A 25,550-nucleotide genomic window follows, 5' to 3' on the forward strand; every position below is an offset into this window, starting at 1 on the left:
TATGTTAAACATCTTGTTTATATAATGTCATGGGATTTCTGTCTCTACATGGCCTCCTTTGTTCCCTGTATTGCCCAGTGGAGTTCTGCCCAAGAATGGGTGCAAAAGGCATGGACCATTATCAAGGTATAGCATCTTTTTTAAAGTTATGTTTTCAAAACCACTAAAATGTATCGTCATAATGTTCATAATGAAAAATGTACTAAAATACCTTTAAAAAGATGCCAGAGAAAGTTCTGGAGTGGGTGGAATTTCTTGTTCTGGCTCAATGGAGCCAATTTGCTCTGTACTCATGTAGTCATTTTACCATTTAATAACCAAACAGGGTCTTTAAACCACATATTCATAGAGTAAAAAGTGACATATGAGATATCAGGAATTATATTTTTTATCCAGAATCGAAAATGCAGCAATCGTATTATTCTCTCTAGGACTTATAGGATTATGAGATATCATAAACTTTAGCTGAAAGAAACTGACTGGTTTGAAAAAGGTGACTGATTGTTAAACAGAGTGGCAACCAATACTCACATGTTTGTGTCTTGTTTCCATATGCATGTATAAAAATCTAAATAACAACAAATTAATTCTTCTAATCTTAACAATCAAGCTGTTATATTATTTTTTCAGCAGAGATGTTTTTGATGCCTTTCTGTCTTATATTTAAAGAAATTGTAGATCTAGGGAAAACGTTGGGAACATGTTGGATTGGAAATGTTGTCAGCCTTTTGGAAATCAGAGTTAAGGTGAGGATCTAAATTTTGTCTTTGTTTTAAAATAAAATAAAAAGAAACATTGTACAAAACCGGTTGATCGGAAATCAGCCACAAAAAGTCGGGTTGGCGCATCTCTAACAATATTAATGTATGAAAAATGCAATAAGTTTAGAGCTCTTAAAGAATCGCTGTAAAGAAAGTGTAAACTTGTCAGGTTCAGGATGTCAAGATAATTCCGAATTTGCATGCCCTGTGATCCATCCTCACCACCAGAGGTTATTTTTCACAGCAACCTTATTAAACTGCATAAACACACACTCTCACTCACAGTCAAATGATATACACTCAATGCTGTTTGCAAAGTGAGTTGCAATCTATTTTGAAGCTGCCTATTTTGGTCCAACTTATGAAAACAAAGCAGGAGAGTGTGTTCACTGCTGCAGCTCTACTGTATATTTGGACACACACACCTCATCCAATCAACTGTGTGCATCCTGCACCATGACAATACTCAACATTCAGTCTGCAAATGCCTCCTCAGGTTCCAGTTTAATCATGGATGAGTTGGTGCAAATATTAGCTAAGACAAACAGGTTTAGAGACCGAGGAGGGGGAGGGTGGAGTACTGGGGTCTCGACCTTGCCAACCCCTAAGCTCTGTTTGTTACCAGGTGAGATATTCTCATTGGTCAATTGACTTCATGCAGTATTAACAGTAAGCTGATTGGCTGCCAGAGGACAAGAAGGGAAAACCCCTTTGCATGTGCATTTAGAGGACGCAAGTTCTCATATTTACTATGCCTTTAGTTAGACGAACCTGATTCAGTGGGAGCTACTTATATTGTCCTGAATAGTTTCTCTACTCTGTTCTGAATTTGGTACTGATTACTAAGAAACAGAAACTGTCCAGGCCTGCAGGGTAGCAGAACCTCTGTTTGTCATGTTGCTCTCTCTCTGCTCCTGCTCCTTTTAGTCTTTCTAGTTTGCTCTTGAAAAGCACTCAGTGTGAAGCTCTTTTCACCTAGACTCCTCAATACCTCTCCCCCTCCCTCTTCTTAGTGTGTCATTTGTACTGACCCAGATACAACCATGAGTGTGGTCAACAGCATGTTCACTTACTAAAAAAACTCACTTCAGCTAAATTGACTTATAACAAAACAGCAGATGCAAGCTCACTGAACCATAAGGATGCTTGAAGTGCCGCACGTCTTCAGGACAACACAGACATTATGAACTAGTAAAGTTTTCAGCACAACAGCACAAACTTTACCCACCCTTCGCCCTCCTCTCTCTCTCTTTCCTTCTCTCTCTCCTTGGCTTTGCGAGACTTGTGAAGAAGCCCGATCAGGATCACAGCGGCCCGGATGCCGGCTTTCTTGTTGTGGTACCGCCCTCTGCTATGAGACATGCCGGACGCTTCTGCTGGTGCCAGGAGGGGTTCGGGCGACAGCTGGTCCAAGGTCAGGCTGGCTCCAGGGGTCCTGAGCCGTGGGACCTGCTTGGCTTTGTGGGGTTCCAGTGTGAGCGGTGAAAGGATATCACAGTCTACATAGAAACAGCTGTGACAGTCCTCTGCCAAAGCAAAAACCTGTTTGAATTCTGGCCTCTGCAGAGAGCAGCAGTCCAGAAGTTACTGAAGCTGAGGTCCCTTTATTTTGGCAGGCTGTCAGGTCTAATTAAATCCCACTTGCTCTTATTTGTCTGATTAAAGAGGGTTAGATGTAGTCCCAAAGGTCCAGTGTGGCACAGTTGGACTCCAGCTCAAGGTGAACTCCTATCTGCATTTTCCGCCTCTGCGGTGAATCTGTACATCACTGCTGCACAACACATCCTGTTCCCTGATGAGAGGATGAAGAGTAGCAGCCTCGCGGACGCTCTCACTGTACAACAGCATCTCTCTCTGTCTGCCTACCTCTACCTTCCCACCTCTCCCTCCTTCTCCTAACATGTTCCGCTTCTTCTCCCTCTTTGTCTGCTGCCTCCCCACTCCCTCCTTCCTGTCATCTAAGTCCCTCCCTCATGCATCTCATAGGCTGAAGACAGCAAAGGTTCCTCCTCATCCTCATCCTCCTCCTCTCCCCTCATGCCTCCTTCTGCTCCGCCCCGTCCTTTTTCTTACTTTGGTAATAATTTTACATCAATATCTCTGACCTTGCTTTATCCATGCTTTTTTGTTTTTTCCTGAAGCTTGCATGTCCACACCTGTCCGAGACACTCTACGCATACACATTCTTAAACACATCGCATGGTGTGAAATCTCAATCCAAATAAGTTTATCAGCCTACTATCTGCTGTGCCGTTGCTAAGCACATTGGAAAATTAGAAGAAACAATGCTTGAGAATCAAATTGTATGTGCTCTTGTGCAGAAAAATAAAGAAAATGCAAGCTTAGTGCCTTCCATTTTTTCCACCTTCATGTCACCTTCATTATTTTAAATGCTTGCCACATCTTGCTTGTGTAAAATATCTACTCCCTGCAACCAGCCTGAGCCAGCTTCCTCTTCAGTCATTTCACTTCAGTAAACAAGGTGAAAGCAGTCATCTTCCGAGAATATACTGATCTTAAGAGTTCAGTCTCCATATGCAGCCACCTGTTCTTGATCCTGTCCCAGCAAACCAGCTGACTAATTGTGAATGAAGAAGTGAATGGCAAATATCGTTTTCATACTTTTGAGTTGTTGTATTTATTCTTTCAGCTCTCTAGTTATTTAATTAAAGGAATAGTTTGACACTCAGTGCTGTACAAAATAGTGCATAAATCAGAAATTAAGGAAACAGATGAAGTGGAAGGAATATGACGCATCATTCTGACCTTTTTTGCAAATAAAATTTGAAAATGTGGGGGCTGCATTTGTATAAGCCTTTACTCTGATACCCCCAATAACCATTTTCTTTCAAAAGTCACCTAAATTAGAAATAAACACCATATGTTTAACATTTCTCACACTTTATAATTATGTCTTATGTTTTTTGGTTTACCATATTGAATCTTAATAAAATACTCCAAAGATTTTGCTTGTAGTGTGACAAAATGTGAGAAAGTAAAAAAAAAAAAGTTATTCTAATTCTATCTTCTTAAATTTTGATGGTAGGTTAAATAAGTGTTGAATAAAGCATTTTTCTTCCTTTGTGTGAATACAAAAAGTGTACTTTGCAGATGATAGGCCGGCAATTAATAGTGGCTTGCATGTATCAGATTTAAATTATTCTTACAAGCTTCAACAGATCTTCAGATCATACAGTTCTGAGTCTTATACAAAATAAACTAAAACTTTGATCAAAGCTCTACAGCAAACTATTAAAAATTACATTGAAGTTGCTGGATTGGTCATGGCCCAAACAAATCATGACAGCAACATTTTACCACAGTCATTTGTTTATCAGAACTTAAAAGAATGGTTCAAATTTAAAATTGGGGTTTTACAGAGTCGTTCTGAGAAGTTAATGTCATATCTGTAATAGAAACATCTTTAATACAATAGTTTAGATAAATATATTTAGATTTGGACTGCACAAATCAGTAAACAGTCAGACCAGGACCCATGATCAAACTGGATTTTTGTCTCTCTCACACCTTTGTTCATACATTTTTCTTTGAGGTTCATGAAAGCAGTTTTATAAATCTTTCACACCACCTTCAATGTTGTATTAGAGTTGTTCATGTAGAGGTCTATGGTTACTTGCACTAAAGAGCTGATTTATAATGTACAATATATGACACAATATGCGAGAAATCTATATAACCTTTAATGTTCTGCAGCAGTTAAGTCCCATTTAAATGTCACACTAACATTCATCCAGGGCGATTTGTCCAGATTTGGACTGTATTAACTCCGTTGGTCAGCTTGAGTCTGTGGTTCTTCTTCCTTTTACTGTCTACAAATAATTAGAAACATCATGTTTATAATTTATAAAAAAAATGTATTATACATTTGCACCTGTTTAATTGCAATTAGCTTATTTTATTGGGTTTTTATTTCGTTGATCAACTGCTTGTAGAAACAAATCCACTTCCTGTTTGAAGGTACAATTGTTGAAAATGAGACCAAAACAGCTGGCACCCTAGGTTTTGGTTGTAAGCTGCTAATAGTAAAGTTGTCATGAACTGCTGAACATGCTGTACGACCCAAATGATCAAAACGGAGTCCAAAGATCTTACATTAATGGAGAACTAAAGTGTTAAAGGATCAAACGGCAAACACATGGGGCAGGAGCAAGATCGGGAACAGAGGGACATAGCAGGAATCAACAGGAGAATCCGTCATTGAATGGATAAAAGCAGGGCGCATAAACAATGAACTGGTGAGTCCGATGAACTGAAAGTGTAGCACCTGTGGCAGAACCTGAACTAGAACAACTAAGAAAGGCTAGCTGGAGATACACAAAATAAACACAAACAGGGATCAGGGGAAAACTAAGGCAGCAAATGGAACAGGAACCAATAAAAAAATACAGGACCTAATCCGAATCCTGCCGGTCATGACAGAAGTACGGAATGGAGACAGGAAACTCAGCTCTTGGTACAGCTTGAGTCTTGTTGACTTTGGACATTGCAAAAAGTCATATTACTGTTTAAACCATAATTTACTTAATTTGCTGTCACGGTGGGGTTTTGGAGTGGACCGAAGCGCAGACAAGAGTTTGGAAGCAGCATTTCAAAAAGGCAGTCTGAACTTTAATAAAAAAAAGTCAAAACGTAACAAAAACACTGCAGGTACTGAACAGGGTCGAGATCCAAACACTTACATTGCAGACACTGCAGGAACATGGAGACTTAAGGCAGGGACGAGGATAAAGGGTCGAGTTGTAACACAAGGAACCCACAAAAACATAATGAAACAAACCAACTAATATGCAGAGAGAAAACAAAGGCAGGTAATAAAAGGAACTAAGAACAGGTGAGGCAAGGAGGCAGGAAGGCAGAGGGAACAGGTGAACCTAATACAAGTAATTAACAAGACACCGAGCCGACCTAAAACAAATCTATAAACAAAGATAAAAATAAAGCATAAGAATCAGGGATAAACATGAACTGAAGGAAACTGAGAAACTGAAGGGAATATAAGAAACACCAAACCTAAGAACGAACAAGGAACAAGGAACCCATAAAGCAAACCAGATTACAGAGTAATGAAACCTAACACCACACAGACTGAACAGACAGGAAGGGAAGCAGAGAACACAAGGACTAGGATGTAAACAAACAAAATGTAAACAATAAGTAAACACAACCTAACCAGAGGGGCTGGAGAAATATGATAATGAGTAAACAAAACAAAACACAAAGTCCAAAATGTCACATCCTGACATTTGCATCTTCTGATTGTAACAGCAGACAGGGTAAAATTTGTTTATGTCATCTATACTTATTCAACTATAAAGTCAACTTCTTTGTGAAGAAAAAGTTCCCATTTTAATTTTACTTATGTACAGAATGAAAAACAAAAATAGATTTCAAAAAGTTAGACATTAATTTATGAATAAGCAATGTTTACTGTAGTCAGAAGTACCACCAGTGGTAAAGGGGGTCATGTTATCACAAGTTAGTATAATTCTATGGGTGGAATCGTAATGTTCAGTTTCTACAAATTAACTATTATAATAGGGCAGCATAATGATGCTGACTTTATAAAGAAAAGATGATCAAAAATTAAATGTGTTTGAATAATACAGCATATTTATACAACACATTAAAATAGAAATTTATTACATTGGGCTTAAAATGTAGATATCAGCCGTGTATTAAGCATACATCATTGAGCGAAATCAAATAAATTGATGAATATGCTGCTTTGCGTTTCTTTGCATTGATTTTCTCACTTCTCTAATGAGTCCATATTGAAAAGGTTTCCTCTGCTTTGCTGGACTAAAGGTGTCCAACAAAAAAAAAAAAACAATTTCTAAAGGTGAAAGCATGTGTTTGATGAGAGGTCACTTTGCAGCATTGATTAAACTTTTTAGAAAGGGAAGGGCACAGACATAAAACTATATAAACGAAATGGCAAGCTGGCACAGCAGAATTACGCTGTGATTCATACTTCACATCTGGTGAAGCTAGTCTGGGTGAAAGTGTATGGCCGTAATAATAAAAGGTGAATGTTGGCGAGCTGAAAATGGTGTTACACGCTCTTTGTGCAAAGGATGAAAAATGGATCAATCAGCATGAGAAACAAAGAACAGATGAGTAGATGAGAAGCTTCATTAGTTGTCTAAAAGCAGCCGGGGAGCGTATTAAGCTGAAAAAACAGCAGCAATAAAAGCAGCAATAAAAGAAAGCCTTACTTTGCATTAACATTTTTTTCTTGTGTATTTCAAGCTCCATGGTAACCAGAAAGCTGCCAGAGGATCCACCAAAAGGATGCCTCTTTACATAAGCGAAGATTAGGATCACCTTTCCTGCATGTTGCAAACAAACAGGTCCACAGTTTAACTGAACTATCGTTAAATCCTCAGGGGACAGAACATGTACACGTGTGTACGTTTGCTAACATGCACACTCAGCCAGTCCACCAGGGTCCAATTGGGCGTCATTAAGGGGGGTCCCTGGTTGACACCTGTATCTAAACACGCAAAAGGTTTGTTATGCCATGTTCATAAACACTGAACTAAGTGCAGAGATATGCAGCAGATGATGAAACTTATCTTTTCATAGTTGCTCCTTCTTTTAGAGTGCCCACCCTAGAGTTATTAAAACAATCATGGTATGTTGATCTATTCAATAATGAAAAAATGTTTTTGAGATACTCATTTGTGTAAAAAAATAATACAAAATTATCCAGTTGTCTTGTCAAGGTGGCACAAAAATTCACACAGCAGTGCTGCAGACAGACAGTCTCTCAGCCCATCTCCTGACTTGCTGTATTTGCCTGAATAATGATGACAATGAAGACAGTGAGCTGGTTTTGAAAAAGTAACAAGGACTGTCGTTGGCCACATTTGTAAGATACTTCATCATAAATATTAATAACAGTTTTGTTCTTTTTAGAATAATAAAAATATTGGCATAGGTTTATTCAATGTGTTGTTATGATATTTTGTATTTTTTTGTTTATCTGTTTTGGCCCAAGCTTCCTAATCAAGAGTCAGAGAGGAACCAAAATAAAAAAGAAACACCAGTCTACAAAATTGTATGGAACCAAGTCATCCTCAGTCCAACATGAGTGTGTTTATACTGGTATTTAGTGTGGTGCAAGTGGGATTGTGTAACCCCTAATGCTAATGGCAGGTTAAATGGGACTTCAGTAACCATCTCTGCAGTGATTCTTGTACATCCGTTTCAGGATGTTTTAAATGTCAGTCAGTCATTTTTTACCGCTTATTCCATAGTGGGTTGCAGGGGAGCTGGTGCCTATCTCCAGCAGTCTATGGGCGAGAGGCAGGGTACACCCTGGACAGGTCGCCAGTCCATCGCAGGGCAACACACAAACAACCATGCACACACTCATTCATAGACCTAAGGGCAATTTAGAGTTACCAATTAACCTAACAGGCATGTCTATGGACTGTGGGAGGAAGCCGGAGTACCCGGTGAGAACCCACGCATGTATGGGGAGAACATGCAAACTCCATGCAGAAAGACCCCGGCCGGGAATCAAACCCAGGACCTTCTTGCTGCAAGGCAACAGTGCTACCAACTGCACCACCGTGCCGCCCAAAAAAATGGGAATTAACGTTTGCAAAATCTTTATACACACGTCCCACATATTCAACAGAGAAAGTCACCTTGCAGCAAGCACTGCTCTTTCTAGCTATTAGCGTCAAAGACCAGTCAGAATAAAACTGTCAACTACATAACTTCTTTCTGTTCCCAGATTGAAGATAATAAATAGCTCCTTTTAACATCTTCTAGCCCTTCTACAGTTTTTGGATTTCACTTCCAGATAACCGGATTTTTTCATGTTCTTAAGACATGAAAAGTTGGCTGTTTAATATTTTAAATTGACTACTAAATACAAGTTTGTTTTTGTATTCTTCAATTAATCAGGCACTTTTCACCTTGAACCAAAGTTTTCTGACTTTCTCAGTTTTACAGTCACACATGAAAACATAATGTGGTTGAATGTTATGTATTTCAGTCATTAACTTCTCAATTCATGGTTAGAAATTCCCCCTCTCACCCCATTTCTTCCTATTGCAACACATGCATGCACACACATACTGTTCATAAACGTGTATGTCCTACTGGTGCCAAGCAGCCTTTCCTGTCAGTTAACAGCTCCTACAGTGTCTAACAAAGAAACACATGCCAGTATAATGTCACTGCTCTTTCCAGCATATTCAGTGACAACATACATATATATACTCCTAAATGACATGCTGTACCTAGAAAATTCCCTAACAAATAACATGATGAAAATCCTTTTTGTAGGCTCAGACTCAATACACTTGCAAGGCCACATAAACAAAACTGCAAACAAATATGTGCTCAAGCTAGAGACCTGCTGCTGAAAATCATTAAATGACCTTCACAGCAGCTAGTTCCACCTCCAACCCCCCACCCCCACCCCCACCCCCTACACACACACACATTTGCATTGACCTCCATTCATTTTCCATGTATTTCTATGGCCTAACCCTAAACCTAAGCCCTAACCCTTCCTCCAAAAGCCTGGGCCTCATGAGGAGCAGTGGGTCCTCACAATGCAGTATATATATTGGAAAAATTGGCCTAGCATTGTAACAAAGGCTAGAACACACACACACACACACACACACACTTACACACATGCACTTATAGGCAATTGTGAAATTCCAGTTTGATCTTCATGCAGAGAAAATGAGTGTTTGAGGGTGTTTCCATTTTGATTGCGTACTGCAGATGCATATTTCTATGTATTCAACTCCAACATGCAATTACTATAGAAAATTAAGCTAGTGTTAGAAAGTTACGCTAATGTGTTTGATAAAAATAAAATAAGAAAAAACCTTTACATTTCAATCTGGGTCCAAGAGTGTCATACGATCACGCGATCATATGCACTAAGTTAAGTAGGAATGAATCGCTGTTTGTTTATCCGGTATTCATTCATGAACGGGGGTAATTAAGGTTCAAGCGTTGCTTGACTTTCTCTCTGAGGTCTGCAAAATCAAACTGTGTTCCAGAGAGTTCCCAGCAGAGACCCTGTCTCAGCAACGCTGAGTGGAGCAGTTTCCCGGTCTGAAGGAAGGACAACAGGACCGCACCATGGTTACAGTAGTAACGTGCAGTTTGGCCGGCCGACAGAGCGAGCCGCCCCTCCCCACAGCTACGGAGGTTAGCTGAAGCTAACACCAGAGATTGTTAATACCTTAGTAATGTATCACTCTGTGTTTTACTGAATAAAATGCGGAGGAATACCTTACCATTGTATTATATTAGTAATAACTGTGAACACAACTTGCAGAATTTTTTGACTGGCAGCTAGAACATGGTTAAACTGGGTGGAATGTTATTACTAGATTGGGGTTTCAGCATTATGTGGCATTAAGATTAACCTGATATAAATAGGTTCCCCTTGTGACACCAAAATAACTCTTGTTTTTCTGCAATTTACACCTCAAGACCCCTTCCAATCTGCAGAGAAGGGGGTGGATCTATGGAGTAATGGGTTAGCTTATGTAAGAGTTAACTGACTTCCTGGCTTAAAGGTGTAGTATGTTGATTGCAGACTGTATGATTTACAGCAAAAAAATAAAAATACCAAGATGGTGGATTGGTGTCACCAACTTGCCATTTAGGCACGTCGGATCAGGCTGAGCTGAAGTACGCAAAGACAGAAAAGACTGCTGAACTTTAGCCATTGGTATTTTCTTCCATAAGTATAATACTAGAAAACAGAACAATCCTGATAAGAATCAGAATCAGAATGTGAATCCGCTTTATTGCCAAGTTTGTACATGCAAACAAGGAATTTGACTCCGGTACACTTTGCTCTTTGGTTTTGTTTTTGCATTACAGAATATAAATATTTACAATGTACAATATAAACATATATAAATAAAAAGGTGCAATTACAACATCGGTATGCTGTTATTTGGTTTTGAATGTTCAGCAGAGAAACAGCCTGGGGGAAGAAACTGTCTCTGTGGCGGCTGGTTTTAGTGAACAGTGCTCTGTAGCAGCAGCCTGAAGGTAAAGCTCTGAACAGTTTATGTGCAGGGTGTGTGGGGTCTGCAGAGATTTTAGCAACTCTTTTCCTGACCCTAGACCTGTATAAGTCCTGGATGGAGGGAAGGTCAGCCCTGATTATTCTCTCTGCAGTCCTGATTATTCGTTGCAGTCTGAACTTGTCCTGTTTTGTGGATGAGCCAAACCACACTGAGATGGATGAAGATAGGACAGACTGAATGATGGCAGTGTAGAAGATGACCAGCAGCTCCTGTGGAAGGTTAAACTTCTTGAGTTGCCTCAGGAAGTACAGTCTCTGCTGGGCCTTCCTTCGGACAGTGTCTATGTGAGGACCATCTCAGGTCCTCAGAGATGGTGGTTTCTAAGAACCTGAAGTGGTCCACGGCCGATACAGGGTTGTTGAGGATGGTGAGGGGGTGTATGGGAGTGGTGTTCTCTGAAAGTCCACCACCATTTTCACAGTCTTGAGTGGGTTGAGTTCAAGGTAGTTCTGACCGCACCAGTGGACCAGCCAATCCACCTGCTGTCTGTATGCAGACTCATCACCGTCCTGGATCAGTCCAATGACAGTGGTGTCATCTGCAAACTTCAGGAGTTTCACGGACGAGTCCTCGGAGATCTTTAGTGCAGGCAGTGGATCTGATGGTGGGGGGTTGCTTACTTTATGGGAGGAATTTGTTCCTGAATGGGATGCGGAGGAGATGGTTTGAGGTGTGAATGGCTTCTTGTCATGTCTGCAGTAGAAGCCATTCAGACGGTTGGGCAGGCGAGGATTCTGTTCAGGATGGGTGGGGGGGCTCCTATAGGCAGTCAGGTTTCTCAGACCAGTCCATGCAGCTGAAGCATCACCAGTAGAAAGGCTGTTCTTAAGCTTCTCACTGTAGCTTCTCTTGGCTGCTTTGATCTCCTTTGTTAGTCTGTTCTTGGCCTGCCTGTACTGCGCCCGATCTCCACTGCTGTGAGCTTCTTCCTTTTCCCTGTGCAGATTCCTGAGATGTGGAGTAAACCATGGCTTGTTGTTCCCAAAGGTGCAGAAGGTCTTGGTCTGCACACACATGTCCTCACAGAAACTGATGTATGATGTCACCACATCAGTTAGTTGGTTTAAGTCAGTGGCTGAGGTTTCAAAAACAGTCCAGTCTGTGCATTCAAAGCAGGCCTGTAGCATCTGCTTTGATTCCTCAGTCCACTTCTTAACAGTGTGAACCTTGGGTTTGGAAGCTCTTAGTCTCTGTCTGTAGGTTGGGATGAGATGGATTAGATAATGATCCGAAAAACCCAGAGCAGCCCTGGTAACAGCATGATATGAGTCCTTTAAAGCTGTGTAACAATGGTCCAGTGTGTTTTTGTCTCTGGTGGGACACTTAATATGCTGTCTGTATTTGGGGAGTTCATTGGAGAGGTTTGCTCTGTTAAAATCTCCCAGTATTATGATGAAAGAGTCAAGGTATTTTTTCTCCACGTCTGTAATCAGCTCAGCAAGATGTTTTTCCACGGCAGAAGTGCAGCCATGCAGTGGAAAATATGAGCCAATTATTATAAACGAGGAAAACTCTCGGTGAATAAAACGGTTTGCAGTTAATGGACAATGACTCCAGATCTGGACTACATGTTTTTCCCAGCACTTTTACGTCTCTGCACCAACCTTCATTTATATAAAAGCAGATTCCGCCTCCTCGCTTCTTCCCCAATAGCTTCGCGCTGCGATCCACTCCGAACAGCTGGAAGCCCGGCATCAGCAGTGAGCGGTCTGGGATGTTTTCACTCAGCCATGTCTCGGTGAAGCAGAAAACCGCTGATTACGGAGGTCCGAGTTTTTACCGGTGAGGAGAAGCAGCTCGTCCATCTTGTTGTTTAGAGAGCGGACATTTGCCAGGTGGATTGAAGTCAGTGGTGTGCAAAGTCCTCTTTTGCGGAGCTTTACCAGCGTGCCAGCACGCTTTCCTCTCCGGCGCTTTCGGCGCAGTATCCGGTATAGTGCCGCAGTTCCGCTTGCCGGGAGCTCAGCGAACCTCGGATCAATGAAAGATGGTGAACAAATCCTCAGAGAGGACTCTCTGATGTTGAGAAGATCCTCTCCACTGAATGAGACCACAGAATTGTGGCCCGAGACCACAGTACTGTGGCTCGAAAAACATAAAAACACACAAAATACAAAAACAAAGAGAGAGCGAAGCTCCGAGGCTGCCAACGTCGGCGCCATCTTGGATTGAACTCTTATTTTTCAGGCATCACATGCCACTTCTTGTTCAACCCTTTAGTATGAGAGATGTCCAACATTCATTGTATGCTCTATACCTACCCTGCTGAGTTTCTTGCCATGCTTCCTTTGGTTCCATAATGCCAAATTCACTAGTGAAAGCTCAAATAGTGCAGGATATTACTGACTTGATTAGAGACTCATGAACAGATCGGGAATCATCTCTGCAGATTTATGACAGAACAGTTTTGTGAAAGAGGCTATAGCTTGAAATATTTACCACTTCCTGAAAGCTGGCGGTTATTTTTCTTTTACATTAAAGGACAGGAAAGTCACATAAAGTATAATTCAACTTCTCTTTCAGTGATGTGTGCTCATTGTTTTTGAAGCTGATGTCTGTATTCTACAAAGAAATAGATTTAAACAGTAACAAAAATCCAGTTATTGATGCTTTAATGCAAACTGTTGGAATAGATGGTGAAGAACAATGAACAAAAACAAATTAAAACAAAACAAAACAAAAAAACTCTGTAGATAACACCTGTCATCAAAAGGCAGAGCCATTAGAGCGCACTGATGACAGTGACTGCCTTGCTCATTGTTGCTGAGGAACAGCGACCGATGTTCCATGCGGGCTGACAGAAGTCAAGAATTTATCAAGTGAAATTGATCTTGTTTGTGCTTTGACAATCTCTCACAAGTTAGTACATATTTGTACCAGCATAATGTAATGGTTGCTGAATTTGAGACACTTTTAGATTTAATCAAAGTCTTTTATCTTCAGTCAAATAATTAAAGAGATGGGCAATGGCATTCTTTCACAATTTGTAGAAACATAAATCTAATGAAAACATGTAATTCCAAATGTGATTCTCTACGGTCTTGATGAGCACCTCGGTAAATATAGACATATATATAGGATATTTTGTTGTCTTCTTTATCTCTATCATTTTTAACATTGCTGTGTCTGTTGCAGAGGTCATAATTAGATAGAAAGGCAGGAACAAATATGACCTGACAGAATAGAGAGCAAATTGCTCAGTCTTGATGAACTTGATGACAGTGTTTGCATCAGCATTTAATTAGTGCTACTTGCCTTTCGAATGACATGTTAAGATAGAGCAAAGAGTTTACATAAAGACCAGTAAATACTTAAGCTAATGGCATGTGTAGCACAATGATGGGGGATCATGGCTTCTGTCTTTATGATGGTTCTCACATGCTTGTATCAGTTTCACCCTTCAGGTCTTTGTAGCACCATGTCATCACTGTCCTGCTTCTCTCATCTCAGTGTAATTTTCCATTGACTTCATTTTCTTTTCGTTCTCTAAAGTCCCTTCTCCAAGCCCCCCTATTCTCAGTCCCCTGTTCTTATAAACAGTAACACGTAGCTACAAACAGATTACAAAAAATCCTTGCCAAAATCCAGCAACAATTTTGTAAGGAATACAAACCTTGGAGTTCATGTCTCTCCATCTGAAATGCTGTTATAACTGTGACTAATAAATATGTTCAGATGCAGACTGTTAAGTCATTAGACTTTGGCTGTAAGTAATCAGAAGGTGATCATCCTAGCTGAATATGTTATCACAAATAATGTTTTATTTAGCTCATTAGCAATCTGTAGCTGATTGCCTCGATCACATTAGTCGGTCTCTCATGCACATTATCTACCTTTTAGTATTACTTTGTATCTCGATCACTCATTATCTCTGTGCTCTCCATTCTTTCCTGCTCCATATACTGTAATACCAGCTATGTAATCCAAGCAATGATTCAGTTACTAAATTAGATTTACTTCCCCCAAAACTAGAGGACAAGCATCGCTAAAACTAACTTGTGGTAAACGTTGCTTAAAATGATTTACGATGTTGCTAAGATAGAACAGTGGTTCCTAAAAAAGTTGACCAATTTATACAAACCTAAAGTTCCTGTTAATGTTCCACTCAAACAAGATATAGTACTTGAGCTTGTGTGTGCAATGAGGTTAAGGGTATCCCCTTGTAGCTCCTCATTCAGCTAAAACTAACAGCAAAGTGTTCAGTGATCTCATAATAAATTGTACACTGCTGAAAAGAAACAGAAGAGGTAGGTTTCAACAAACCCACATTCAGTGATTACTGTGGGGATACTTAAATTAGAAGCTGCTGTCACTCTGTTTCCTATCATGGCATTAATGCTGGCACAATGAAAAACATTTGGATCTTATGAGGAAATTAAGGAGACTCTGTGGAACATCAAGTCCTGTCACGTGTGAAAGTCTGTTTATTACTTTTGTTGAACAGGTTGTTTCTGAAGGGTATAAAATTCATGGTGCTCTGCATCACGATAGGATGTGTTTCTATTGCTGTGACATCACCATGTTGTGCTCTTGTATTCATATTTAAGGATTAACTGACTGTGTGGAAAGGAATTTTAAATGGTTTATAAGCATCCCAAGTATATATATATATCTATATATATATATATATACAGGGGTTGGACAATGAAACTGAAACACCTGGTTTTAGACCACAATAATTTATTAGTATGGTGTAGGGCCTCCTTTGCGGCCAATACAGCGTCAATTTGTCTTGGGAATGACATATACAAGTCCTGCACAGTGGTCAGAGGGATTTTAAGCCATTCTTCTTGCAGGATAGTGGCCAAGTCACAACGTGATACTGGTGGAGGAAAACGTTTCCTGACTCGCTCCTCCAAAACACCCGAAAGGTGCTCAATAATATTTAGATCTGGTGACTGTGCAGGCCATGGGAGATGTTCAACTTCACTTTCATGTTCATCAAACCAATCTTTCACCAGTCTTGCTGTGTGTATTGGTGCATTGTCATCCTGATGCACGGCACTGCCTTCAGGATACAATGTTTGAACCATTGGATGCACATGGTCCACAAGAATGGTTCGGTAGTCCTTGGCAGTGACGCTCCCATCTAGCACAAGTATTGGGCCAAGGGAATGCCATGATATGGCAGCCCAAACCATCACTGATCCACCCCCCATGCTTCACTCTGGCCATGCAACAGTCTGGGTGGTACGCTTCTTTGGGGCTTCTCCACACCGTAACTCTCCCGGATGTGGGGAAAACAGGAAAGGTGGACTCATCAGAGAACAATACATGTTTCACATTGTCCACAGCCCAAGATTTGCGCTCCTTGCACCAATGAAACCGACGTTTGGCATTGGCATGAGTGACCAAAGGTTTGGCTATAGAAGCCCGGCCGTGTATATTGACCCTGTGGAGCTCCCGACGGACAGTTCTGGTGGAAACAGGAGAGTTGAGGTGCACATTTAATTCTGCCGTGATTTGGGCAGCCGTGGTTTTATGTTTTTTGGATACAATCCGGGTTAGCACCCGAACATCCCTTTCAGACAGCTTCCTCTTGCATCCACAGTTAATCCTGTTGGATGTGGTTCGTCCTTCTTGGTGGTATGCTGACATTACCCTGGATACCGTGACTCTTGATACATCACAAAGACTTGCTGTCTTGGTCACAGATGCGCCAGCAAGACGTGCACCAACAATTTGTCCTCTTTTGAACTCTGGTATGTCACCCATAATGTTGTGTGCATTTCAATATTTTGAGCAAAACTGTGCTCTTACCCTGCTAATTGAACCTTCACACTCTGCTCTTACTGGTGCAACGTGCAATCAATGAAGACTGGCTACCAGGCTGGTCCAATTTAGCCATGAAACCTCCCACACTAAAATGACAGGTGTTTCAGTTTCATTGTCCAACCCCTGTATATATATACATACACACTCACCGGCCACTTTATTAGGTACACCTAGTACTGGGTTGGACCCCCTTTTGCCTTCAGAACTGCCTCAATCCTTCGTGGCATAGATTCAACAAGGTACTGGAAACATTCCTCTGAGAGTTTGGTCCATATTGACATGATATCATCACACAGATGCTGCAGATTTGTCGGGTCCACGTCCATGATGCGAATCTCCCGTTCCACCACATCCCAAAAGTGCTCTATTGCATTGAGATCTGGTGACTGTGGAGGCCATTTGAGTACAGTGAACTCATTGTCATGTTCAAGAAACCAGTCTGAGATGATTCGGGCTTTATGACATGGCGCGTTATCCTGCTGGAAGTAACCATCAGAAGATGGGTACACTGGTCATAAAGGGATGGACATGGTCAGCAACAATACTTAGGTAGACTGTGGCATTGACACGATGCTCAATTGGTACTAAGGGGCCCAAATTGTGCCAAGAAAATATCCCCCACACCATTACATCACCACCACCAGCTTGAACCGTTGATACACGGCAGGCTGGATCCATGCTTTCATGTTGTTGATGCCAAATTCTGACCCTACCATCCGAATGTCGCAGTAGAAATTGAGACTCATCAGATCAGGCAGCATTTTTCAAATCTTCTATTGTCCAATTTTGGTGAGTCTGTGCAAATTGTAGCCTCAGTTTCCTGTTCTTAGCTTACAGGAGTGGCACCCGGTGTGGTCGTCTGCTGCTGTAACCCATCCGTCTCAAGTTTCGACCTGTTGTGCGTTCAGAGATGCTCTTCTGCATACCTTGGTTGTAGCGAGTGGTTATTTGAGTTACTGTTGCCTTTCTGTCAGCTGGAACCTGCCTGGCCATTCTCCTCTGACCTCTGGCATCAACAAGGCATTTACGCCCACAGAACTGCAATTTTAACCATGACTCCTCAGCTATAAGTGGCAAGCCATCATTTGTAGTTTCAGATGTCAAAAGGTTTGAGGAGAGTGAATCTTCATCGCTGTACTAAGCATGGCATGGCATTAGCAATTAATTATAGAAACACAATGCTATAGTGCAATGGGGGTATAAAAATACAACAGAAAAGTTTTGCAGATGTTTGTTTGAAGTCCCTTCCTTGTACCGCCACCTTAATGCAAGGAAGGGGTTTGAGTGCTTGAATGATGAAGGTTCAAGCGAGTACTCTGGAATGGTCTGTGTGACCTTCACATCCACCAGTGAGGGGTGTGATTGGGAGGAATGGCATCCCCAATCTGAACCTGAGTGGTGTTTAATTATTGCACTTCTATGCCAGTCAGAGGGGCCTGGTTTGCGAACCAGTGGATTTCGCCTCTTCTTTTTGCAGATGACGTGGTCCAGCTGGCCCCCTCTAGCCAAGACCTACAGCATGCACTGGTGCGGTTTGCAACCAAGTGTGAAGTGGCTGGGATGAAGATCAGCTCCTCCAAGACCGAGGCCATGGTCCTTGACCGGAAAAAGGTGGCTAGCCCTCTTCAGGTTGGAGGAGAGTTCCTGCCTCAAGTGGAGGAGTTAATATATCTCAGGGTCTTGTTCATGAGTGAGGGAAGAATGGAGCGGGAGATTGACCAACGGATCGGTGTGGCTGCTGCAGTAATGGGGACGCTGTACCGGCCCGTTGTGGTGAAGAGATTTACCAGTTGGTCTATGGTCCTACCCTCACCGATGGCCATGAACTTTGGGTCATGACCGAAAGAACAAGATCTCGGATTCAAGCGGCTGAAATGAGCTTCCTCATTCCTAGGGTGGCCGGACACTCCCTTAGAGACAGGGTGAGGAGCTCGGCCATTCGGGAGGAGCTGGGAGTAGAACCGCTGTTCCTCCACATCGAGAGGAGCCAGTTGAGGTGGTTTGGGCAACTATACCAGATGCCTCCTGGACGGCTTCCTAGGGAGGTGTTCCAGGCATGTCCCAATGGGAGGAGACCCAGGAGACGGCCCAGGACATGCTGGAGGGACTATGTATCTTGACAGGCTTGGGAACGCCTTGAGATTCCCCTGGAGAAGCATGGTGTCTGCTGTGTATGTCTCTGTGCGCAGGCCAATCTCAGACTCTTATTTGTATTTGAGAATTCATATGAAAAGGGCATGAAGTGCACGGGATAGGTCACAAGTCTGTTACAGGTTTAACACAAAGATGCAGGTGCCAATCATTAACTTTTTAAACCTATAAGAGTAATTTAGTTTTTAGTTAAAACAACTTGCATTTTTTGGAGAACCTCAGAAAAACCCAAATATTCAGGGAAGATACGCAAACACCACACAGAAAAGCCTCATCTGAGATTCTCACAAGGAACCTTCCGACTGTAAACTATTACAAAGCCTCTGTTTAAGATATTCTTGGAATTTTTGGAAATAGTTAACATAAGAATTAACAGTTATATATTTATTTTGTTTACTATTAAATTCTTTAAGTTTATAGCAATAGTTTCAAGTTTTGGTCCCTAAAACAGCTTGGTTTTTTCTAAACCACTTCTGATTAAACTCTATTTTTCATAGGTGTTCTCACGCTGTGTTCACTTCCTTTTCTGGCCAGAACGCTCTTCTCTCCACATTCCACTTAAGCTGTTGCTTTCATCTTGTTTCGCTTCTAATAAAATTAGAGTCACTCTGGGTGGTGCTCCGGCTTGTCTGCCAGCCGTAGCCACTTATGCAAACTACTTCTTTAAGTGCCGCAACTTCATGAATCATGGTGGTTCCATATCAGAATCAGAACAGCATAAACAAACCGTAGAAAGTAATGGATTATTGCTCTAAGTTTATAACAGCATGTTGTCTGTTGTTCCCAGACAGAGGAACAGAATGAGTTATTACTCCCCACACACCATGTCCAGGAAGAGAGATTGCTCCTATACAAGTTATCTGCAAATAAAACAGCTTAGTCAAGAATACATACACACCCACCCACCCACAACCACAGGGTATAGAGAATCTTGTCACTAAATAAAGCATTGTATATCATATCAAGTGACATAGGAAGCTCAGCGGTGAATAGTGCACACAGGTAATGGCGGCAGCGAAGGATTTCAAGCTGAGATGTGAAACACCTACAAAGAAAACATTCTGCAAACTAAAACTTCATAAGGGTGTTAGCTACTATAGCCAAACGAAAGATGACACCACTGTCATTGGACTGATCCAGGACGGTGATGAGTCTGCATACAGACAGCAGGTGGATCAGCTGGTACACTGGTGCGGTCAGAACTACCTTGAACTGAACCCACTCAAGACTGTGGAAATGGTGGTGGACTTTCGGAGAACACCACCCCCATACACCCCCCTCACCATCCTTAACAACACTGGATCGGCCGTGGACCACTTCAGGTTCTTAGGAACCACCATCTCTGAGGACCTAAGATGGTCTTCACACATAGACACTGTTCAAAATAAGGCCCAGCAGAGACTGTACTTCCTGAGGCAACTCAAGACGTTCAACCTTCCACAGGAGCTGCTGGTCATCTTCTACACTGCCATCATTCAGTCTGTCCTGTCTTCATCCATCTCAGTGTGGTTTGGCTCATTCACAAAACAGGACAGGTCCAGACTGCAATGAATAATCAGGAATGCAGAGAGAATAATCAGGGCTGACCTTCCCTCCATCCAGGACTTATACAGGTCAAGGGTCAGGAAAAGAGCTGCTAAAATCTCTGCAAACCCCACACATCCTGCACATAAACTGTTCAGAGCTTTACCTTCAGGCCGCCGCTACAGAGCACTGTTTACTAAAACCAGCCGCCACAGAGACAGTTTCTTCCCCAGGCTGTTTCTCTGCTGAACATTCAATAGAGTACAAAACAACAGCATACAGATGTTGCAAATGCACCTTTTTATTATATATGTGTATATTGTACATTGTAAATATGTATATTCTGTAATACAAAAACAAAACCAAAGAGCAAAGTGTACTGGAGTCAAACTCCTTGTTTGTATGTACGAACTTGGCAATAAAGCTGATTCTGATTCTGATTCTGAAAAGAATGTTTGATATCACCTAAGCCTAACATAGTAACTTAGTGCAATACTTGTCAAGTCAGTGTATTTGCCTGTGGCGCAAAAGAAATGTAACCCAATTAGAAATTACCTTAATTATCAAACCTACTTAAGTCAAATCAATATAGTATAAAATTAACATGCATTTATGAGCATGATGTTTTTCTTGGGGAAAGTTTTTTGAAACACACTGGCTCACAGAGGTGAATTTATGTGAGTTATGTTTACTGATACTTTTTAAACACAACAGTGAAATTTAAAGCTACTGTTACACCATTCCCTATCTTCATCACAAACCCTATGTTTAAATAAACTGTTTAAGAAGACGCATAATCTTTTCTTCAGTGTCTGACATAAGATTAAATTAAGATTTCCAAAAAATGTTTTTTTCTTTTCTAATTGGTAGGATAATGATTGAGCGAATGCTTTAATAGAATGCCATAAAACAGGGCAAATCATTGCTTTTTTTTTTTTTTTTTTTTTTCAGTTAATACCAAAGCATCAAAAGATTTACTGAAAAGTCAGTATGAGACATGCAGAGACAGATGTGGATATGTATTCGCTTGACTTGGAATCATCAATAATGATAAGATAAAAGGTTTTTACATTTTGTCAATCCACAAACATCAGTGTATTTTACTGGGACTACTTGTGAAATTGAAGGAAAATTCCACATGGTTTTTTTAAACGTGTTTCACCAATGAAATTTGCAGAAAGTGCATTTATTCCTACCCTGCTCAGATACCCCCAAAATAAAACCCATGGCAACTGCTTTCTTTTTTTTTTCTTTTTTTACCGTGTCCTGTCCGGCAGAGTATCGCTCAGAATTGTTGTCTGAGTGCCAAGAAATTGCCCAACAGATTTACTTTCACAGGCGGAGCATCACAGCTAATGCTTTAAAGCTCTGCTTGATATTTATAATAGAAACTTTATTAGAAACTTCTTTGGGAATATTTCAATTGTTACGGACACAGAGACTGAAATGAGAAGGAAAATGGAAGCTTGAAAAAGAGAGAGATGGGGCAAAAGGGAAAAAGTGAAGGAGAGAAAGAAGGATGAAGATAATAAAAGATTACACCCTGCTTGCTTATACACCTGCAGCCTTTTTTTTTAACAAAACAGCACACGGTATTTATGAATGTAAAATGTACTTAGTGAGAGGTGCAGCCCAATATAGAACATCTGTGTATCTGTCAACACCTGAAGCTTAACACCTGTGAGTATGAGTGTGGACGTGCTTTGTATACAAGGTTTCTCCACAAAAATATGCAATAGGGAGTTTGAGGACCCACCAACCTGCCCCGTGGTCCCCGGGCAGACACTGAGGAGATCCGAGCCACAGACATCCAAAGGCCCCCCAAAGCACAGGAACCCCAGGAGAACCACCGCCGGGACTACCGCAACCCCCCCAGAGAAGAGCAGTGGAGAGTCCCAGGGGAGCCACCCAGCAGCGACAATGCAGAAGCCCCAGGGAGCCGCAGCGACGAGCCCACAGGCCCCACCGGCAACCGTCCACGCCCGAGCAGATCCAGCCATGGACCCAGAGACCCAAGACCCCGGGACACACCACCTCCCAAGCAGAGGCCCGACAGAGCCCAGGGGGCAAGGCCCCGGCAAGCAGCCACTGGGAGTGAGCCAGCACACACCAAAGCACCCAGACATTCAACAGACATTCAAAAAAATAAGCAGCAACAATACACTTAACAAAACTAATATTCAGGCTACCTATATCAGTTTGTTTTCATCATTTAACTGAGCTTTAATATGACACCTGAGCTTGCTTGTCCTTGATAAACTTTGATAGATCAGCAGGGTGGAAACAGCTGTTACTTTTCTCTCTCTCTCTCTCGGTATTGGAGAGACACCCCTGCTTTAGTCTTCCCCATCTGTAGTTGTTTTATTGTGGCTTTTTTGCTCTTTTGGTTGATAAAAAGTTACGTTTCCACGTACCCCCTGCAATGTGCTTACGTACCACTAGGGGTATGAGTACCCCCGGTTGGGAATCACTGCCTTAAGCAACTTATTAATAATTTTGCTGTATGCTTAGGGTAATTTGGACCCAAGCTTCATAGCTCATGTCTTAACATCTCTAATGTTCCATGAAGATCCATCCTCATGATGCCATCTATTTTGTGAAGCGCACCATTCCCTCCTGCAGCAAAAGCTTCTCAACATCATGTTGACATTCCTGTACTTCACAATTAGAATTGTGTCCTGATGCTTGCAACCCCCCTCCCCAGCATTTTCCTCCAAATGCTGTGCGCCAAATCTCTTGTTTGCATCTCCACCAGTGTTTGATGATGCCATTAAAGTAGCACTTAAATAAACACATTTTGAAGCTTGGTAGGCACATCGAATGTAAGCTTTGTACTCATACTCGTATTCGTACTCGTCGTCTTCTGCTTATACGGGACTGGGTCGCAGGGGCAGCAGACTCAGCAGAGACACCCAGACGTCCCTCTCCCCAGACACCTCCTCCAGCTCCTCCGGGGGGAGCCCTAGGCGTTCCCAGGCCAGCCGAGAGACATAGTCCCTCCAGCATGTCCTGGGCCATCCCCTTGGCCTCCTCCCGGTGGGACGTGCCTGGAACACCTCCGGAGGAAGGTGTCCAGGAGGCATCCAGTATAGATGCCCGAGCCACCTCAACTGGCTCCTCTCGATGTGGAGGAGTAGCAGCTCTACTCCAAGCACCTCCCAGATGGCCGAGCTTCTCACCCTATTTCTAAGGGCGTGCCCGGCCACCCTACTGAGGAAGCTCATTTCAGCTGCTTGTATCCGGGATCTCATTCTTTCGGTCATGACCCAAAGTTCATTGCCATAGGTGAGGGTAGGAATGTAGACCGACCTATGGTAAATCGAGAGCTTCGCTTTTCGGCTCAGCTCTCTCTTCACCACAATGGACCGGCACAGTGCCCCCATTACTGCGGCAGTCGCATTGATCCGTCTGTCGATCTCCCGCTCCACTCTTCCCTCACTCGTGAACAAGACTCCGAGATACTTGAACTCCTCCACTTGAGGCAGGAACTCCCCTCCAACCTGAAGAGGATAAGCCACCCTTTTTCAGTCGAGTACCATGGCCTCTGACTTGGAGGAGCTGATCTTCATCCCAGCCGCTTCACACTCGGCTGCAAACCGCCACAGCGCATGCTGTAGGTCTTGGCTAGAGGGGGCCAGTAGGACCACGTCATCTGCAAAAAGAAGAGATGAAATCAACTGGTCCCCAAACCAGACCCCCTCCGGTCCTTGGCTGCATCTTGAAATTCTGTCTATAAAAGTTATGAACAGGACCAGTGACAAAGGGCAGCCCTGCCGCAGTCCAACATTCACCAGGAACAGGTCCGACTTAGTGCCGGCAATGCGGACCGAACTCCTGCTCCACTTGTACAGGGACCAGATGGCCCCTAATAAAGGGCCCCCAATTCCAAACTCCTGGAGCAATCCCACAGGACATCTCGAGGGACACAGTCGAATGCTTTCTCCAGGTCCACAAAACACATGTGGACCGGTTGGGCAAACTCCCATGAACCCTGAAGTACCCTGTAGAGGATATAGAGCTGGTCCAGTGATCCATGGCCAGGACGAAAACCACACTGCTCCTCCTGAAGCCGAGGTTCGACTATCGGCCGGACTCTCCTCTCCAATACCCTGGCGTAGGCCTTATTAGGGAGGCTGAGGAGTGTGATCCCCCTTTAGTTGGAACACACCCTCCGGTCACCCTTCTTATGATGAAAGGGGACCACCACCCCAGTCTGCCAGTCCAGAGGCACTGTCCCCGACCGCTACGCAATGTTGAAGAGGTGTGTCGACCATGACAGCCCCACAACATCCAGAGACTTGAGGTACTCAGGGCGGATCTCATCCACCCCCGAAGCCCTGCCACCGCAGAGCTTTTTAACCACCTCGGTGACTTCAGCCTGGGTGATGAAAGAGTCCAACCCCAAGTCCCCAGCCTCTGTTTCCACCAGGGATTGCGTGATGGCAGGATTGAGGAGATCCTCGAAGTACTCCTTCCACCGCCCGATAATGTCCTCAGTCGAGGTCAGCAGCCTCCCACCCCCACTGTAAACAGTGTTGACGAAGCACTGCTTCCCCCTCCTGAGGCGCCGGACCGTTTGCCAGAATCGCTTTGAGGCCAACCGGTAGTCCTTTTCCATGGCCTCACCGAACTCCTCCCAGGCCTGAGTTTCTGCCTCTGCCACAGCCCGGGCCATGGCACGCTTGGCCTCACTGTACCCGTCAGCCGCCTCAGGAGTCCCACAAGCCAACCACAGCCGATAGGACTCCTTCTTCAGCTTGACAGCGTCCCTTACTGCCAATGTCCACCACCGGGTTCTGGGATTGCCGCTGCTACAGGCACCGCAGACCTTACGGCCACAGCTACGGGCAGCAGCATTGACAAGTTTTGTACAAATAAAAATGACCACTAATTTACCACTAATTTTAATTTCTATGACTGACATTTTTATAGCAAACAGAACAATGCAGAATGTTTAAACCATATATTTTTTAGCAAACATTCTAGCTGTAGAAAACTTATAAAATGACATTATAACAGCTGTATTTACTGCCTTACTGTACTGTACGCTAAGATCACAGCAGATAAGGATCAGGGTCGTAAATTAAAAGAGAAATGGTTAGCAGCAGCTTGAAGCAGCAGGCGCAATGTGTTTGTTCCTCCAACAGAGTGGAGCTGAAGCAGAGCTAGGAGTTTAGAGAAAAGTTTGTCTCTGTGAAGAAAATGAAATCAGAAAACAACCAAATCTTTCAAGGTG

The 25,550-nt window shown here is 42.6% G+C and overlaps 1 protein-coding gene across 5 annotated transcripts in view; it reads right to left on the reverse strand.

Moving 5' to 3' along the window:
* The window catches only part of rap1gap2a (RAP1 GTPase activating protein 2a), a 126,122-nt gene that overhangs the window by 62,103 nt on the left and 38,469 nt on the right, over positions 1-25,550 (reverse strand). Inside the window, exon 1 of one of the 5 annotated variants that reach the window (XM_047391689.1) lies at positions 1,990-2,660. The exons of the other annotated variants lie outside the window; for them this stretch is intronic. Within the exon in view, the coding sequence (XP_047247645.1) occupies positions 1,990-2,123 (134 nt within the window). The 5' untranslated portion in view covers positions 2,124-2,660. Of the gene's footprint in view, positions 1-1,989; positions 2,661-25,550 lie in introns of those variants that run through there. 5 annotated transcript variants of the gene reach the window in all.

This window comes from Girardinichthys multiradiatus, chromosome 18, assembly GCF_021462225.1.
Source record: "Girardinichthys multiradiatus isolate DD_20200921_A chromosome 18, DD_fGirMul_XY1, whole genome shotgun sequence".
Taxonomy (NCBI): Eukaryota; Metazoa; Chordata; class Actinopteri; order Cyprinodontiformes; family Goodeidae; genus Girardinichthys; species Girardinichthys multiradiatus.